This window comes from Eptesicus fuscus, chromosome 7 (assembly GCF_027574615.1).
Source record: "Eptesicus fuscus isolate TK198812 chromosome 7, DD_ASM_mEF_20220401, whole genome shotgun sequence".
Classification (NCBI taxonomy): domain Eukaryota; kingdom Metazoa; phylum Chordata; class Mammalia; order Chiroptera; family Vespertilionidae; genus Eptesicus; species Eptesicus fuscus.
The window spans coordinates 63,943,446-63,963,425 of record NC_072479.1 but is presented as its reverse complement, the minus strand read 5'-3'; the positions used below and the strand labels follow the sequence as shown (position 1 = coordinate 63,963,425).

General features: G+C 37.2%; 1 protein-coding gene across 3 annotated transcripts in view; it reads left to right on the top strand.

Annotated features, from left to right (window-relative positions):
- TMEM117 (transmembrane protein 117) overlaps positions 1-19,980 on the top strand; it is a 448,876-nt gene that overhangs the window by 276,743 nt on the left and 152,153 nt on the right. For all 3 annotated transcript variants that reach the window (XM_054719144.1, XM_008140577.3, XM_054719143.1), the window contains one exon: positions 11,271-11,368. In XM_054719144.1, coding sequence (XP_054575119.1) covers positions 11,271-11,368 — 98 coding nt within the window. The remainder of the gene's footprint in view (positions 1-11,270; positions 11,369-19,980) is intronic.

The following is a 19,980-nucleotide window of genomic DNA, read 5'->3' as shown; positions in this document are numbered from 1 at the left end:
CAGCACAGGCAAAAAATTTCATACCTTAACAAATGAAAGTGAAACTACATAGCATTACAGGAAAAGTAATAAGAATTTTTAAAGAAATGCCAGACTTACCTGTAAAGAAATGACAGTTGATTTCTACCTAGCAACAATGGAGGCCAGAATATCTTCCATGTGCTAAAAAATAAAATGAAGGACATAAAGGTATCAGCATAAATTAATATAATATAAATAAAGGTATGATAGAGAGGATTAAAATAGTCAAATTTTTGAAAGCCTAATAAAATTGAAAAATCTTTATAATATTAATCAAGAGTAAAAGAAAAATGATACAAATTAGTAATATAAAATGAAAAAATATTAATAGAGATAGAATGGAGATAAAAGATATAATTACATGCTTCACTCTAGATCAGTGATTCTCAACCTTTCTAATTCTGCGACACAGTTCCTCATGTTGTGGTGACCCCCAACCATAAAATTATTTTCGTTGCTACTTCATAACTGTAATTTTGCTACTGTTAATGAATCGTAATGTAAATATCTGTGTTTTCCGATGGTTTTAGGCGACCCTGCTAGTGGTTCTCAACCTGTGGGTCACGATCCACAGGTTGAGAACCACTGCTGTAGAGCCTAAGACCATCAGAAAACACAGATATTTACATTACGATTCATTAACAGTAGCAAAATTACAGTTATGAAGTAGCAACGAAAATAATTTTATGGTTGGGGGTCACCACAACATGAGGAACTGTATTAAAGGGTCGCGGCATTAGAAAGGTTGAGAACCACTGCTCTAGATGAACCTCAGAAAAATAACATTGAGAAAAAAAAAAGCCAGCTATAGGAAAATTTATTATGCTACTAAACTATTAATATACAAAATATATATAACTAAGCAATATTTTTTTATACTTATGGTTACATCCATGTGGAGTGAAACCACAAATAAAAGCATGAAAATGGGAATTATAAATCCAGAATTTAGAATTGTGGTTACCTCTTATAGGAGTAGACAGGATAATTTGACTAGAGACAAATACACAGAGGACTTCAAGACCTTTGATTTTATTGTATATTTTAAGACACCATGCCCTGCCAGTGTGTCTCAATTGATTGGAGCATTGTCCCATACACCAAAAGGTGGAAGGTTCGATTCCTGGTTAAGGCACATACCCAGGTTATGGGTTGGGGCACATGCAGAAGGTGGCCAATCAATGTTTCTCTCTCACATCAATGATTTTTTCTCTCTGTCTCTCTTTTCCTTCCTCTCTCTAAAAATCAATAAAATTTGAAAACAGACCACCTAATAAAAACATGTTTTACTATCTACTTTTGCTATATTTATGTATTATTTATACATTATATGCTCTTTGATATATATAAAATTTTAAAATAATTTTAATGAAAGCATCTTGAATAAGTAGCTACATCTGAAAAGTCTGGTTGAAGCATACTTACTAGATTTAGTTTTTTTAAATATGCCATAAAATCAGTATTTTACTTGTATTTAAAATGAAAATGTTTCATTTTAGTTTTAGAAAATGAATGCTGATAAGTAGGATATTTATTGCAATGATACAGATTTAGGTTATTGCTTTAGGATTTCTAAGCTTGCTATTATGTCACACAACACTCAGTCCATAGTGTTATAATTATACTAGAGGCCTGGTGCATGAAATTCATGCACTGGGGGGTGTCCCTCAGCCTAACCTGCACCCTCTAAAATCTGAGACCTCTCAGGGGATGTCCAACCGGCAGTCGGACATCCCTCTCACAATCCGGGACTGCTGGTTCCCAACCTCTTGCCTGCCTGCCAGCCTGATCACCTCCTAACCATTCCCCTACAGCCTGATCGATGCCTAACTGCTCCCCTGCTGGCCTGATTGCCCACAACTGGCCTCCCCTGCCAGCCATCTTATGGTGGCCATCTTGTGACCACATGGAGGTGGACATCTTATGCAAGGGTGTGATGGTCAGTTTGCATATTACCTCTTTATTATATAGGAGGATCTGTTTTCAGGCAACAATAGAACATAGAAATAATACTTGTTTTCACTTATAAACCATGCTACTTGTCCATTGCCTTACTTTAAATCTCTCAAATTCTGAAAATGAAATAAAGGTAGTTATATCCAATGGATGATTATCAACCTCTTCTTGGACCTACTCTTTACTAACAGTAGGAATGTCAACCCAATGGAACATCTTTTCACCTCACCAGCCTATAGCTTTGGATTTGTCATCTTATAGAGTTGGTTGAATATATATATATATATATATATATATATATATATATATATATGTGTGTGTGTGTGTGTGTGTGTGTATGTATATATACACTGAGTGGCCAGATTATTATGACCACCCCATCAGTGCTTTGTTGGGCCACCTTTTGCCTTCAATAATGTGGCGATTCTTCTTGGCATTGACTCCACGAGATGTTGAAAGGTGGTGTGAGGAGTCTGACACCATGCCTGATGAATAGCACTGTCCAGTTCTGTGAGATTTGATGGTTGTAGAACCAGCTGCCTGATGGCTCTTTTAACTTCGTCCCACAAATGCTCAATTGGATTGAGATCTGGTGATTGTGGGGGCCACCTAAGCAAGGTAAAGTCTCCCTCATGTTCTTGAAACCACTCCTGCACAATACGAGCACCATGGCATGGCGCATTGTCTTGTCGGAAGAAGCCATCTCCATTGGGATACATCATCAACATGATAGGAAGAACTTGATCAGCAATGATACTTAGGTATGTTGTGCTATTCAGACATTGTTCCACATGAATTAAAGGGCCCAAGTCATGCCCCCAAAAAACATGCCCCAAACCATAACACTGCCCCCACTAGCTTGAAGGGTTGTACTCATGCATGTGGGGTGCTTGCTTTCATGCTGTTTCCACGAAATTCTCACTCTTCCATCTGCATGATGCAACTGGAAACATGATTCATCGGACCACATGACTTTTTTTCCAATGCTCGACTGTCCAATCCTTGTATTCCTGTGCGAATTGTATCTTGGTAACTGTAGACAGCAAAGGTGTTCGAACAGGCCTTCGGCTTCTATATCCCATACAATGCAGTGTATGGCTAATTTGCCTACAAACGTCAGGTGGTCATAATAATTTGGCCTCAGTGTGTGTGTGTGTGTGTGTGTGTGTGTGTGTGTGTGTGTGTGTGTGTAAAATCCTTGCCTGAGGATATTTTTTCCCATTGATTTTTAGAGACAGTGGAAGGGAGAAAGGTATGTGTGGGGAGAGAGAGAAACATGGTTTAGTTGCCACCCACATGTTATCTGCCTGGGGCCTGGGATCAACCTGCCACCCAGGTACGTGCCCATGACCGAGAATCCAACTCAAGACCCTTTGGTGAATGGGGCGACGCTCTACCACTGAGCCATGCTGGCTAGGGCTGGTTGAATATTTTGATAAATTATAATTATACCAGCAAAATGGCAGGCCACATGGCGGCCCTGGGCCTGGAGACTAAGCAAACTACTTTGACGCTCTCATTAGGGGCAGCATATATTAGGCATTTCTTTCAGAAAGCTGGAATGCTGGTGTCCTGAAAATGAGACTGATTTTCCCTTTGAGGATATGTTTGCTCTTTCTGTGTTCCAATGGATCCTTGGTGGATAATAGTTCTTACATTCACATTTCTAAAAATATCCTTTATTTCTCTTCCTATTGGCCCTCCATTCAAATATACAGTTGCAAAGCCATCATATTATAGTATATTTTGTATAATTTATTTACTAGTAACAATTACTTACTTAAGTTAACAAAACAGAGAAGATATGCACACCGAACACTAATTCTTTCAAGCCAAAAACCCAAAATTAATGTCCAATCATGTAATATTGGGCTACTGTCATTTGGTAATTTAGTCAGTCATAAGAAATAACATGTCAGAAGATGACATAAATATTTTTCTGCTGTCTTCATGCTCAGCAAAATCAGTGATAACTCTCACTTTTTCACATATTCTAAATTATAATTCAGTGTGATGGAAAGCAAATTGTACTGGGGCACATGGTATTTATTTTGCATTTGTTAACACACTATTTAAAACTCTGCAGACTTTGCTTGGGAAAGTACTTTTTGATTGTGTATATTTCTGTATTCAGGTGATTCAGGGATATTTTTCTAAATGTTCTGTATTCTGAGACATGCCCAATTTCCTTACTTAATAATAAAACAGTCTATGACTCATTGTAAATCAGTAGGGATCCGGCAATAAGGTGCAATACATCACGAAGGCAGTGCAGGCTATCATTGGAGATAATAAGCAGGTGCATTAATATTCATGCTTTATGCAATCCTGGTTGCGCTTCTGAAAAGCTGTAGAATACATTCCAAGTTTTATGTTTGCCAGTATATTTTCCAGTGATTTTCAGATAGTTCTTGTAGCAATTCACTCAAGGCATCACTAGGTAATTTAGAAAACTTTCTCCATGGTTTCCATTTACTTAATTATATACTCAGCTAATGTTCCTCTGCGAGTGTGCATATTCCTTTTTGGTTGGACCTTGGGTCTGTCTTTGTCTCAGCTGGAAGTGCTATTGTGTGAGGCTGATTGTATATGCATGTCTGTGTATGTGGTGTGATGTGTGGTGGGGTCAGGGGGCAGTGAAAGGGGGGAAAAAAACACATTGCCCTAGAAAGTACAGTATTGAAATGGCAATTTAGGCTTTGTTTCCACATAGAGGACCTAAGAGGAAAGAAAAGAACACAATGCTCTGCTACAGTGGGTGCAAATGTACCAACAGAACCGGACCACCACATAAGGATGCACAGGCTGGGCACTGTCCCACTCCCCCACCTCTGTCATACAGTGTGTCAATACCACAAATAAGGCATATGAAAGTGTACTATTTTTAATCTTTAAAATGTGTGATTTATATCTGTCCTTATTTAGTTCATCGATAAATAAATGTACAATAAATCCAATATATTATGTACATGGATCACATGAGAAAGCATGCGATCTCAGGCTTAATATCCCTCTTCTTTGAAGTTATATTTGATTTATTTTTTTTATTTTTCCAGGAATTTAGAAAGACTATCTCTATCTCTTTTAGAATCTTAACTATATATCTCCTGTGTCGTTATACCTCTCCAGGGAGTGAAGAGACAGGGTTGGGAGGAAAAGGAATACTCTACTGCCTCTATATTATTACTCCTGCCCCCACTACTACCATCACATCCTTTAGCACCAACATCACCACTAACTGCTGGAGGAGATTTCAATGGAAGACACTGAGCTACTGGGAGTGTGCTACTTATCCTAGCCTTCCTCATGCTGCTCTTGATTCCCTTTTGTTCAGACATTTATCCTTTCATGCATTCATTTAGTAAATGTTTACTGGGAGTCCACAGTACACCAGACGCAATGCTAGATGATGGAAACATAGTGAGAACAAAAGGGACAAAATCCCTGTCATCATGGAATTTATATTCTGGAGGTGGGTACATTTGCAGGGTTAATTCAGCCACTTTAGATTTTTTTTGCATTTTGTAGTCTCCATCTATGTTCAGAGTAGAGGTGCTAGAATAGGGATCTTTTAATTTCTCCATATTTTATATGAAGAATTTATATAACATCAACCTTTGTCTTTACATATCAGCCTTTGATACATGGAGGTAAAGTTTCAGGAATACATTAGAGTTTCCCTGCCACAGTCTCACAGGAATCTTTAAATATGTTTGCAGCCTTTGGCATTGCTGTTTGGTGATGAGAATATGTTTGCATCAGAAGATGCTAAGATTGTGTAAGAAAAAGTTAGGATCCCAGATAAGATATAAGAAAAAAAAGTCACCCCAAAACTCACTACTTGTCATGATGGTGCTAGGTATGTTATTGAGTGACTGCTCCATAGACAAAGGATAGACCCCCATCCCAAATTTGTTCAGATGTTTAGAATGATGATGTACCAAAAGGGCATGAAAAGTTTTTTTTCTCACAGAGTAAAGTTCCTGGGAAGAACCTGGTGACTCTCAAACAGGACAAACAGTAATCAGAACACCCATAATCACAATGTGGGACATAACTGAGTGAGCAAAATGAAATTTTAAGAAGGGGTGTAGACACAGAAGACAGAGAAAACCAGTATGTGCATAATTATTTCTCTAAAGAATAGAATTGAAGTAACGGAAAAGAAAAGAAATAATTAAGGATTCCAAAAAGACTATATACAGATGATGTAACATAGAATTGTACACTTGAAACCTTTATAATTTTATTAACCTATGCCACTCCAATAAATTTAATGTAAAAAAAGACTTCATAGAATAAAGGCTTGAATCTTTAAACTAAAAGGGGAAATTGTCCCTAGAAAAGTGACAGATAACAATAGATAATCTTAGCAAAGTTATTGCATTCAAAATAAAAAGCAAATGCTGTGGCACCCCAGAAAATAAAACAAAACAATAAAAACAAAAGAACACAATAATTTACCTGTAAAAGATGGAAAAAAAAAGTCCAGATTCCAGTTTTCTTAGATTCTTCCTTGATATCACTCAGTAGTGTTAAGTGAAGCAATGCCTTCAGTTCTAAGGGGAAAAATGGGGCTCAAAAATTTTACACTCAGCCTGATTATTAGTCAAGGATACAGAAAATAGACAGTTTGGTTATCAGCCACATTGTTCTAGTGAAGCTTCCTGAGGAATATATTGCAGAACAAAGTTGGAAGTAGTTGGAAAACTAGCTGATGTACTGGAAAAGGTTGTGGGACTCAGGTTAAAATAAATGCATGGCTTCTGGTTATAGACCAAATATAAAAATATTCCTAAACTCCAACAACATAGAAATGATATATGATGTAAGAAAATACAATATTTTGATTTTCTCATCTTTATTAGATGAGGGAAAGGTGGTATCATTTAAAGATGATAAATAAAATAAGTTTCTAGATATTCAGAGTTGAAAAATAGGAAAAATAATACAGTAAGTGTATAATAAGGTGCTGTGGGGAAGAAGGCAGAGGGAGAAGAAGAAATTAAATAATTGTGTTAATGCTCATAATGGGGAGTAAAATCTAAAGACATAGTAAATACATACATTAAATGAAGTTCCATTATAAGGGTAATAACTAGAACAAAACAGAAACCTTTTACATTTTGGAAAAATGCACACTAATGGTACAGTAGAAGATAAAAAACAAGAAATCACTTAAATAGCTTTATTTGTAGTGATATAGGATGATGTTGAAGATATATTGTTAAATGGAAAGAAGTTGCAAAATAGCATGCAAAATTATATGTATATGTTTGTTCATTAATATACTTAATGTATATATTATTGTTAATAGAATAGCACTTGTTTCTTTAAATTATATTCCACTAAATAATAGCTATCACAAGAGGTGGACTATGTAGCCATAGTTGTTATTATATTATGACCTTATATCCCTAATATTAATATTTTACATTAATATCACATTCTTAACATAAAACTATATCAAATAAAACTATAGGTGCAGCATATGTATATCTGCATGTGAGGAGCTTATAATCAGGCTAAGACTAGACTGGCAAAATTGGAGAGTACAGGATGCAAATTAATGCTCAGTTATGTTACACAAACCCCCTGTGAAACCGTCTGAGATTATTGCAACCTTTGGTGCCTGGCCTCCCCTCCCTTTGATTTTTAACAGCAGTATTTGACCATAATATATTTGAACATTATACTATATATTTATCATTTCCTAACAGTTCAGTGTGATAGTCTTGTCTTTATAGAGGAGATGAGAATGATTGACAAGTCCTTTCACAATCAGTTACTAGTATTTAACACAATGGTCACATGAAGCAAAACGATTAGTTAGGAATTCCAGATATACACAATAACATGTAAATAATTATTATAACACCTGCCACTAGATAATGCATAAGAAACCAAGGTACAGAGAGATGAACTACTTTGCCCCAAATCAAAAGGTAGTAAGAGACAACACTAGAATTAGGACCCAGGCTGGCTGGCTACAGAATGGATGTACATAACAGTACACTGTGTGTGACCTGTTAAGCTATTTAACCTCACTGACTTTCTGTGTTGGTGAAAGATGGAGAATAATGACTTTCTTTATAAAGTTACCATGACAGTTATTAACAGAAGTACATCCCTGAGCTTTGTAAGCCATGAAGCTCCACAGCATCATGTAAGCTCAGCTCATAGAGGAGAAAGGTTTCCCTTAGATTTCTGTAGGGATAATCATTTACTGGCTTTTCAATGTCAACACAGATGTGTTTGCTCTGACTGAACAATGTCCGTGCCCTAAAACAGCTTATGTCCACTGGGAGAGACTACCTAACAGGGCATAGTGAGGGAAGGGCCATCATGAGGTTCTGAGTTTTATGCAAAGATCCAGGAGAGAAGAAAGGGGAAGGGAAAGATTGTGGTACTCAAAGAGTTAAGCAAACTTCTCCCAGCTTAGGAAAAAGACCTGCAATTTTAAATTCTAATAATCTTCCCAGGGGAGAAGCATCAACAAGTTTTACATTGTATTTATGCTGCACAGCAACCTTTTCGCATCATTTTTAGTCCTCACTTTTCTGCATATTTTCCCACAATGACTGTCCTTGACCAACACCAGAAATGAATTTGATTTCTCTAATGCAGCAGGTAATTGGATTTTTCTTTATTGAATGCATCCCTTTAATGACTGTCTCTGCTCCTTGCCAATTTAGCAAGTGCCCTGACATTGATCTGATGATATGACTTAAAATAAATAGTTGGGAGCTGGGGGTGAAAAGGACCAGCTGTTTGGCATCAGAAAAAAATGTATTTTGTCCTCATCTTGCCATTTTACTGAGAAATCCTTTACCCTTGAATGGCATTTTTGCAAAACATGCTGCTGTAATAATTAGTCATATAGCAACAGATTGCCTCCTTCTAGAAAATATAGTAATTATTTCCCAGAAAGTGCCCTGGAGAAAACATTGCAAGTTGAATAAAATTTACCCAATAATCATGCTGTTGCATGAAAATATCCATTACTATGCATACTCTTTCCAGAACAAGAGAAATGTTGTTGAACAGAATTAATTAAACCTTTTTAAAAACTGGCAAAACATGAAATATCTATTTAAGTATTTATTTGCTTAACTTGAGGTTTTGTAAAAATAAAATTCGACACAAGATTGTTATTCAAGAAGGTGACAAAGGAGCAGTGAATAAAATTGTTGTATTTGAAAAAAATAGTGATTCTTTCCTGAGGGAAGTTGTGATATAAAACTCTTTTTATGCTCAAGAATATATGGGATATAAATTTTCTATTTTTACCTTTATTCTTTTTTAGTAACAATGTAACTCACTTGACTCCTGGTTAATTTTTATTCTATCATCTTCCCTTCATTTATTTTGATAAATGTCATGATTTTTTTAATTGAAGATACAATTCATGGGTGAGAAAATAAAGCCTTGTAATTCTAATGAGTCATGAAGAAAATAAGTTTTCTTTTAAAAATAAGTTAACAAGTGTTTTTTTTTCTTTTTGAATTCTTAATATCAGTGGCATGTACACTTATCAAAATAATTAATAGTTTTAAGAAATTGAGAGTTTAAATTAAAACCAGTTATGATTGTTGAATCTTTTCAACAGTGAAATCATATCACACAAAATTACTGTGGGTCATAAATCAGACAGAGCTGGCATAGATGTGCAGTGTTGCTCAATGAAGATCAATGAACTTGCTTTGATTCCTACCAACCAGGGGAGGCGTGGGAGTTCTAGTCCTAGAAATGACGTGAGAAAGAATATAGAGAAAAATTAAGATCACATGTGCCCTAGAGACTGGGCTCTTTACCCACTGTTCTGATTGCATCCTAAGTGAGCATGTGCAGCTTTAAAGTGTCAGTGAAGGTTTCCAAGAACATTTCCGGGATGTTGTGTTGCACAATATGGGCTTGCTTGAGAATCAATGCACCTTCTGCAGGGAGGCCAGTAATATTGAAGAGGCCACTGATCCAGAGAAACTCCCCACTTGATCACCATCTCTCATCACAAATGATTAAATCTCACCCATTCCAGGTTAGGCAATTGCTGGAAATTATATTTACATGTAATGTTAAGGCTTTAAGGGCAAAAGAAAAAAATATTTTAATGGATAATGAAACTTCTTTGTTACTCTATTGAGTTTATTCCATTCTTTATCAAAATTCTTAACATTGATCTGTCTTGCTCTTTTGGATTTGAAGATTATTAAATAAAACCATAATTAATTAAAAATGTTCTCTTCTCTCAAAAGGAAGGTATATTTTCTGGGAAAAGAAAAAAACATATTTGTGTGTGTGTATGTGCACATAAGCTAACATGTTTCTTTATTAGAAGAAGAAGGAAATTCATTTTTCATTCTCACCAGTTTTTTAAAGCTGCTTTTTATGACATCTACCTATTATTCTCTGGACACTTGCTGAAACTATTAATAAGGGATTTGACAGTGAACAATTTACTTTGTTAATGCATTTTTTAAAAGCAAGCATTTATATGCTTGTACATTTTTGTCATTTCTTCTTTGAGTAATATTTTAGTCTTTTATGTAAAAGATCGTTAGGAAAGGATACAAAGATAAATATTCAACTTCAAGGATTTCAAAGCCTAGTGGAGAGAAAAAATGTGCCTAAGTAAGTAAAAGAGATGGTGGAAAGTGATATGTAACATGAAAAGGGTCAAGAACTGTAGTTGGAGGGAAAAATGAAGACATCACAATGGTAACACGACTGTATATAGGCCTCTGAAGACAGGCAGAATCTGTGCAGGTGGGAAAGGTAGAACATTTTTGGAAGAAGGAATAGAATTGCTAATTGCATGGAGGTGGAGACTTGCTAGGTAATTAGAATAAATGTACCTTAAAACTGCATCCAAGTACCATACTTCACAAATCATTGAAGAAAAAAAGGGAGAGAAGGAAAGATAATATTTTGACTGGAAATTCTGTTTAGCTAAGTTAGAAAGAATATGGTACTTTATTATACGTTTTGTTTCCATAGAGAGGTTATTAATATCTTAATGATGCCTTCTTTTATAAGGTAATCTTGACTGATGTTTAAAAAATCATCTCAATATTTGACATGTTGAATGACCTTAAATATGCTCATTTATTATGTAAAGAATATGAACTATTAAAGTTTTTAACTAAAGAAAGCATATTCTTCTATATCTTTGCATATGTTCCAATGTTAAAATACATACATATTTTATTTTCAATAAAATGTAAATTATTTACAGATTTACCCCTGAATGTAAATTTCTGACAGTGCTAAATAAGTTTCTTTGATTGTTTCAGGTCACTGATATGATGCTTCAGGACAAACCCTATCCTGATTGGGGGAAATCTGCGAGAGCTTTCTGGAAGAAAGGAAATGTTAGGATCATTTTATTCTGGTAAGAGATTGTTTAATTTATTGATTTATACCTTGTCTCATTTACTAAATGACTTGGATTGGATGTAATTTTCTTTAGATATATAGAATTCTATGTGGAGAGGCATTATAAATGTGTACTACATTCCATTAAAATGATTAAAACCAATCATTATAATTATTCTATGAATTTCTGCTTACAAATTTTTACATGTACATATTTACAAGAGATATGTTTTGATAATAAAGTGATGCATAGATTTTAGCAGAGGTAAGTAGGATTTTGACCGAGCAAAAACAAGCTGTAATTTTTAATCAATGAATTATGATATTAAAAAAGTCTTCAGTAAATGATAAATTTCCAGTATATTTGACAGGATATAATTTACTTTGAAGAAGTTGTACAGAAAAGGAACCTCTTTACAAATCACATCTGGCTCATTGGCATTTCTTCTTTACAAAATTTCCTTTAGATCCCCAGCCCAATCATTGCAATTTAAAAAACAATTTATGTCTGATAGAACTTCGTTATGCTTTTTTTAGTGGCATCACCATTATTTATGAGTATTTGAACAAGGTTAGACAGAAAAGATAGGAATGTGCAGAGAGCAAGAGGGCACCTTCTCCTGGCTGTGTGACACTGGCCAAGCACAGGGATTCAACCTGATTATGAGAAGTTATGTACACTGACATGCAGAAGAGTGTAATTAATGATGCCTTGTGCCTGGTAAATTCCAGCCTCTCCACCTGCCTTTTGAAATGAAGGCAAAATCTGTTTATTCTTGGATTTAATTTGGGGGCATAGAATGTTTTATGTATAAGCTAGAAAAATCATCGTTACTGCCGAAACCGGTTTGTCTCAGTGGATAGAGCGTCGGCCTGTGAACTGAAGGGTCCCAGGTTCGATTCTGGTCAAGGGCATGTACCTTGGTTGCGGGCAACACCCCCAGCAGGGGGTGTGCAGGAGGCAGCTGATCGATGTTTCTCTCTCGTCGATGTTTCTAGCTATCTATCCCTCTTCCTTCCTCTCTGTAAAAAATCAATAAAAATATATTTTAAAAAAAGAAAAATCATAGTTACTGAGTACTTGGAAAATACACTCTCTAAGATATCTTTGTGCTTTTGCACTAATCATTAAATGTTGCTAGACATAAAGAGCATTTTAAACCTATTTCTTAGCAGGTAAATAAAAGTAGATTTTTCAATAATGTAAAAATAAATATGGTTTTGTAAGTATTTATTCACACCTGTGTCTATGAGTCAAGTGTGGTCTATTTTTATGATGCATTTAACCTCCATATGTTTTCCTGCCTAAAATGTTTCCCATGTATCTTGTTTAAATAATATGCTTTATAATATTTGTGACAAATGTTTATTAAAGGCACATTTTGCTACAGGCACTGTGTAAGTACTTAACATTCTATATATTTGCTCACTTAATTCTGATGCATATAAGGTAGGTGCTGTTACTATAAGCATGAGTCTCTGACTCTGGAGCCCCAGTTTTTATTTTTATTATTTATTTATTTATTTATTTATTATTTATTTTTTACAGAGTGTGTTTTTATTTTTTTTTTAATTTTATTTATTTTTTTAAAATCTTTATTGTTGAAAGTCCTCCTTCCAGCCTGCTCCTGCTTGTACCCCTCCAGGCACTCATGGAGCCCAGTTTTTAATCATTACACCACACTGCCTCTAGAAGAACAAAAGATGCAACAAGTTGCAAATTTCCAAATGGTTATCTTTAATCCATTTTTAAATAATGGTTCCAGATAAGAATGTGAGATTCTGGAAAATTATTCTACCCTACAGAATTCTCTATACGGGTTTTAAGAATCACAATTTAAAAGGAGATAGATCTTAATAGTAAAAATGTTTATGACCTATCTCTTTTAAAACAACCTACACTTGCTTTGTTTACAGACATTTTTTATTATTTAAATGTACCTTCAAAGGCAGCCCATTGATTATTGTTCAATGTGGCAAGTTACCAAGGTCACATGTATATTATCACAAAGGCGAGGCATACGTAATTATCCCAAGGCCTCCAAGGTTGTTGTCATTAGCTACTCTTAATTGTGATGGCTGTTTCAGAGGAAAATAAATCATACTAAATTTTCTTGAACATCTTAGTACATCTTTCCTTAAATGTTACCACTCAGGTCTATATGTTGTTAAACTAATTTAGTTGGTCACTGGCAGATAATATTCTTGAATGGAGAATAAACTAAAACTCATAGTTATTCTTATAGTAGTTGTTTCTGTGTAAGTATTGATAGGAGATTATTATTAGAGATGATTTTCCAAGATAGTATTTCAAATCATGGAGAGCATAAAATAAGGGGAATTTAAATGTCAATTTTTCCGATTTTATTTATTTCTACACAGTGACATTATCTTGACAACAGTATTCTTTCTTTTAAAAAAAGGAAAATCAGATACAAAAAGTTGAATATGAAAATTATGTGGAAAGCAGAGAGAGGAACCAAGATGGCAGCATAGGTAAATGCCTGTATTTGCTGCCTCCCACAACCACATCAAAATTACAACTAAAATACAGAACAGCTATCATCCAGAACCATGGGAAAGCTGGCTGAGTGGAAATACATCTAAAGCTGGCCTATTGAGACTCATAGGAGGTGGGGAGGCGTGGAACAGGCTGGTCTGGCACCTGGGTATACTGCTTTTTTTAATCAGAAGGGAAATCGCCTCTGCAGAGGCCGCCTGGAGGAGCAAGGAGTCCCAGCCCCACACCAGACCCCCAGCTCAGGGACCCAGAGGTGGGGAAAGAAGTCCCTTTGGGCAGTAAGAACTACGGGCTGTAAAAACCAGGCAGATTGGGGTTGAGTGACCCACAGGCTGCTAGAGATCCAGCTGCTCCTCTTAAAAGGTTGGCACCTGGAACTGAATTTACAAGCTCCCACTTGCTCTGAGCTCCAGTGCTGGGTGAGGCTCTGGGGGACCCAGACAGATACGGGGAGAAACTGGACTGTCTGGCTTCAGGGAAGGAGCTCAGGGGTGGCTTTCTTCCAGAGGCAGGTGCTCACAGTGGTCGTTGTTCCCATACTGGGACCTCCCTAGTGCAGGGCTGATGGGAAGCCAATTCTGTTTGCTCCACCTTAGAGATTCCTTGAGACCCCACCCCACCCAATTTACAACCCCACCCAAGCTGTGCACAGTGGCTATTGCATATGAATGGCCTGTCCTTTTTCAGCCTAAAACCTGTCAAATAAGCTGCACCGAGGTCAGGGAGCCCCAAAGCTATCAATAAAAGGCCCAAGCTGGCACCAACATCTGCCTGCCTTGCTTCACAGCTGGGCCTCATCTGGGCACTTCCAAACCCGATACAAAGAGGAGGAATCTGTAGATCTCTCTGTATCTCCTGTTGGGTGGCCCCAGGCAGTGGCTGATTTTGTACCTCCTTGGAGATCCAAGAGCCAGTGTACCCAGTGGTCAGTGTCAGACCATGCCAGATTATAACTCTTCACATCCATAAGTGACACACTCAAGGGGCAGACTCAGTGAGCACCAAAGCCCCACTGAAGCAAGTCCTGCCCTATAGGGGTGTCTCCTACATAGCAGCTCTCCCACTGTAGTCACAGCTGGTCCCCATAGCCAATTGGCCTGGAGTTCAATTCCTCCCAGTGATACCAACAGCAACCAAGGCTCAACTACAACAAGACTGTGCACACAGCCCACAAAGGGGTGCACCAAGAGTGTCCACCTCAGGTGATTGGGGAGGCTGAGCCACTGGGCCCTATAGGACCTCTACTATACAAGGCCACTCTATGAACTCAAGGAGACTTAGCAGCAAATACATAGAAACAAAAACAGGGAAGCAGCCAAAATGTGGAGACAAAGAAACATGTCACAAATGAAAGACATGGAAGAAAGCAAACTACTGGATATAGAGTTCAAAACCACAGTTATAAGGTTACTCAAGAATCTTCTAGAAACCTCTGAGGAACTTAGTGAGACCTTTAAGGATCTTAGTGAGAATGCCAAAAAATAAAAAATAAAAGGAAAAGGACCAGTCAGAAATTAAGCATACACTGACTGAAATAAAGAATAATATACAGGGATTCAACAGTAGACTAGAGGATCCCAAGAATCAAATCAATGATATGAAATACAAGGAAGCAAAAAAACACCCAACCAGAAGAGCAAAAAGAAAAAAACAATCTAAAAATATGAAGATAGTGTAAGGAGCCTCTGGGACAACTTCAAGTGTACCAACATCCGAATTATGGGGGTGCCAGGAGAAGAGGGAGAGCAAGATAATGAAAACCTATTTGAAGAAATAATGACAGAAAACGTCCCCTACCTGGTGAAAGAAATAGACTTACAAGCCCAGGAAGTGCAGAGAACCCCAAACTAGAGGAATCCAAAGAAGACCACACCAAGACACATCATAATTAAAATGCCAAGGGCAAAAGACAAAGAGAGACTCTTAAAAGCAGCAAGAAAAAAACAGTTAGTTACCTACAAGGGAGTACTCATAGGACTGTCAGCTGCTTTCTCAACAGAAACTATGCAGGCCAGAAGGGAGTGGCAAGAAATAGTCAAAGTGACAAATAGCAACAACCTACAACCAATAATACTCTACCCAAAGCTATCATTTAGAATTGAAGGTCAGATAAAGAGCTTCACAGACAAGAAAAAGCTAAAGGAGTTCATCACCTCCGAATCAGTATTATATGAAATGCTGAAGGGTATTCTTTAGAAGAGGGAGAAAAAGAAAAAGGTAAAGATTAAAAATTATGAACAACAAAGTGACAACAAATACATATCTATCAACAAGTGAATCTAAAAATCAAGTGAATAAAAAAATCTGATGAACAGAATAAACTGGTGAATAGAATAGAATAGAATCAGGGGCATGGAAATGGAACAGACTGATGATTCTCAGAGGGAAGTGGGTGTGGGGGAGTGCGGGAAGAGATTAGACAAAGATCTTATATGCATGTATGCAGTACCTATGGACACAGACAATAGGGTGGCAAGGGCCTGGGGTGGGGTGGGAACCGGGTGGTGGGGAGCTATAGCGGGAAAAAAGAGGGACATCTGTAATAATCTCAACAATAAAGATTAAATAAATAAATAAATAACAAATAAATAAATAAAATTACGTGGGAAGCAAAGACATCTCCCTTTTCATACTTTTCAGGAAAAAAAAAAGGGGATTTAGCAAATATAAAGATCATTTTTTTTAAGCTCTAGAAGATAAAATACAGAAATCATTGGCAAGGTTTTAAATGAAATCAAAGCTAGTGTTTACATACTATACGCTGTGTGTCATCCACTCAAAAAAGAGATGTTTTCTTTCCGTTTTGCCCTAATTAAGAAAAGAGAAATTAGTGCGAAAAATCTATGGTGGCGAAGAAATTTTACCAAGGGAAGCTCTCATAAGTTGGAATGTGATTATGTGCAGCAGTGTGAACAGTACAATTTGGAATTTTGTTCTAGTAAACTATCTCTTCCTTATGTGTAGCTACTTTAACTCACTAATGCCTGTCAGAGGCTGTTTTGTTCACAACTGTGTGGCTTTCTTCCTTGATTCTTAGTGATAGCTGTCTCTACATGGAAGAAAATGGTTCTTGCTTCTTTCTGTAATTGTGCAAAGATGAGGCTATGGCACATGGGCTCTTATGTCTGGGAGAGACGAAATTGCAGCCTTATTTGAAAACCCTAAAAGGGAAAGAGAAGAATAGTCACAAACCTTCCCTTCCAAAGCCCTTTTCTCGGGCTTTTGCATAATTAGAAAGAAGAAAGATCTAAGAATCTAAATCCCAGCTGAATGCCATGTACTATTCTATTTTTCAGCGGGACTTCCACAAACTATCTTCACTCACTTGTATCTGTAGTAAAAGAACATATATCTACAAAGCAAGTAATATGATTTTTTTTGTTAGCTCCTGTCTTTATGTCTAGAGACAAAATTTATATGATTTTGATGGGAAGCATCTTGGGATATTTTCCAAAAAGGTTAGCTTTTAAATAATAAGGGGTGACACTCTTCTGTGATTAGGGGATGAATTGGCATAAGGGGTTGGGAGAGTAGTAATCTTTCAGGCTTCACAAACACTCCAGTTCTCTGCCTTCCAAACCCATGACAGAATTACACTTAGCTGTCCCCTCTGGTCACGTGACTTGCTTTGACCAGTTTAAATGTGAGTGAAAGTGGCGTGTGTCACGTCTAAGTAGAAGCCTTTATTAGTCATTGAGAAACATTGAAGGGAACTCTTTTTTTTTTTTTTCCCAGTAGCAGTTTTAGAAGCTTGTGTCTAGCTGGAGCCCTTGTCATGCATTTTCCCTGAATGGCTAAAATAAACCAAGCATCTTTAACAACAGAGTAGACATGTAGTTAAGCGAGAAATGGTCCTTTACATATATTAAGCCACTGAGACTTGGGGATTTTTTGATACTGCAACATGAACTAGCCCATTTTAATGCATACAGAAATTGATCTCTGGAAGCAGAGGGCTGGCACAACAGACAACTGGAAAAAAAAAAACATTTTAAAGGGCTTGGCGGCAAATGGCAAGGACAATGGAGGCTGGCAAGATGGTAATCCAGCTGTTTTGGTGGTGAAGTATTTGGGGAAAAGATGTCATGAGATGCTCTAGGAGAGGTTGGAAAACAAAGTGCTAACTGTGTTGCTTTGTGCAACTGTATACAGTTGTCCATGTCTATTCCATTCTGATGCATAGAGAAGATTATTTTTATTTTATGATTAGTGCATTTTTTTTATTTTATTTTATTTTATTTTATTTTATTTTATTTTATTTAAATATATTTTATTGATTTTTTACAGAGAGGAAGAGAGAGGGATAGAGAGTTAGAAACATCGATGAGAGAGAAACATTGATCAGCTGCCTCTTGCACACCCCCTACTGGGGATGTGCCCGCAACCAAGGTACATGCCCTTGACTGGAATCGAACCTGGGACCCTTGAGTCCGCAGGCCGACGCTCTATCCACTGAGCCAAACCAGTTTCGGTGATTAGTGCATTTTTAAAAAAGTGTTTTATCTAGTGCTGTGATAATTTGGGTGAGCATCTCTTAATTCTTACCTGGGAAACCAATGTAGCTGCTGGTGTTTTCTTTTCCTGCTTTGAATACCATGGTTATTATTATTAATACTAGAGGCCCAGTGCATGAGACTTGAAGGATGCCCTTCTCGCAGTCCGGGACCCTTCGGGGGATGTCTGCCTGCCAGTTTAGGCCCGATCCCCTGGCTTAGGCCTAAACTGGCAGTCAGACATCCCTCTCGCAGTCCGGGATCCCTTACTCCTTACCACCCACCCGCAGCGGAGACTGGAGAGGCTCCCGCCACTGCTGCTGCACTCGTCAGCCATGAGCCGGGCTTCTGGCTGAGCAGCGCTACCCCTGTGGGAGTGCACTGACCACCAGGGGGCAGCTCCTGCATTGAGCGTCTGCACCCTGATGGTCAGTGCGCATCATAGCGACTGGTCATTCTGCTGTTTGGTTGATTTTTATATTACGCTTTTATTATATAGGATTATTTAAAATATGTTTTATTGACTTCAGAGAGAGGAAAGGAGGGGGATAGAGAGATAGAAACATCGATGAGAGAGAAACATCTTCAATTGGCTGCCTCCTGCATGCCCTCCACTGGGATCGAGCCCACAACCCAGGTATGTGTCCCAACTGGGAATCAAACCTTGACCTCCTGGTTCATGGGTCAATGCTCAACCTGGCCAGGCACCAGGGTTATTATTAAAATATAATAAAATGAACTTATTTGTTTCACTTTGATCAGTGAAGAGCTAATCATAAGTGATTATTATCTTAATATACATGATGTGGGAGAGTAACATGACAATAATAAAATAATGATAAAATACAAGAATGTAATTTAAAAAGACCTAAGAATCAGAGGCAATATCAGTCAAAGGTGTTTTAATATTAGCTCTTCCAACATCATGCTCTATGACCTGTATGACTACTTGAGGTTTATATTTTCTTTTATGCAAAAGAAGTGTATTTTGTTATTCACAATCCTTTCCAGCTCTGTAATGCTATCTATAATAAAATTAAAACACTGACAAAGAGCCATTTTGTCTGCTTTACCCTAAAGGCAGAATGTGATTGCTATAATCTGAATGTTTTTCCTTCCATAATTTCTGTGTTGAAATCTAGTACTCTATATAATGGTATTAGGAGTTGGGGCCTTTAGGAGGTGCTAGCACATGAGGGTGGAGCCCTCATGGATGGGATCAGTGCCCTTCAGCGAGATCCGTAGCCCTTTCCACCTTGTGAGGACACAGTGAGAGGCACCGGCTATGAATCAGGAAAAGCGTCCTCACAAAATAAAATTACGCTCATGTCTTGATCTTGGACTTCTCAGCTTCCAGAATTGGAACAAATTTCTGTTGTTTATAAGCATCCCAGGCTGTGGTATTTTATTATAGTAGCACAATGCGCTAAGACATGGACCAATGAGTGTATGTCACATGGTAGCAGATTCACATTCATATATGTAGGATTCCCTAATGATGGGAGTCTCAATGCTGAGTGAGACTCCCACATGAAGTGTTGACTCTCCATCAGTAAGAGTATTCCTGCAAAGGCTAGGTAATCTTTCAGGGATGCTATAGGTAGATTTTCACAT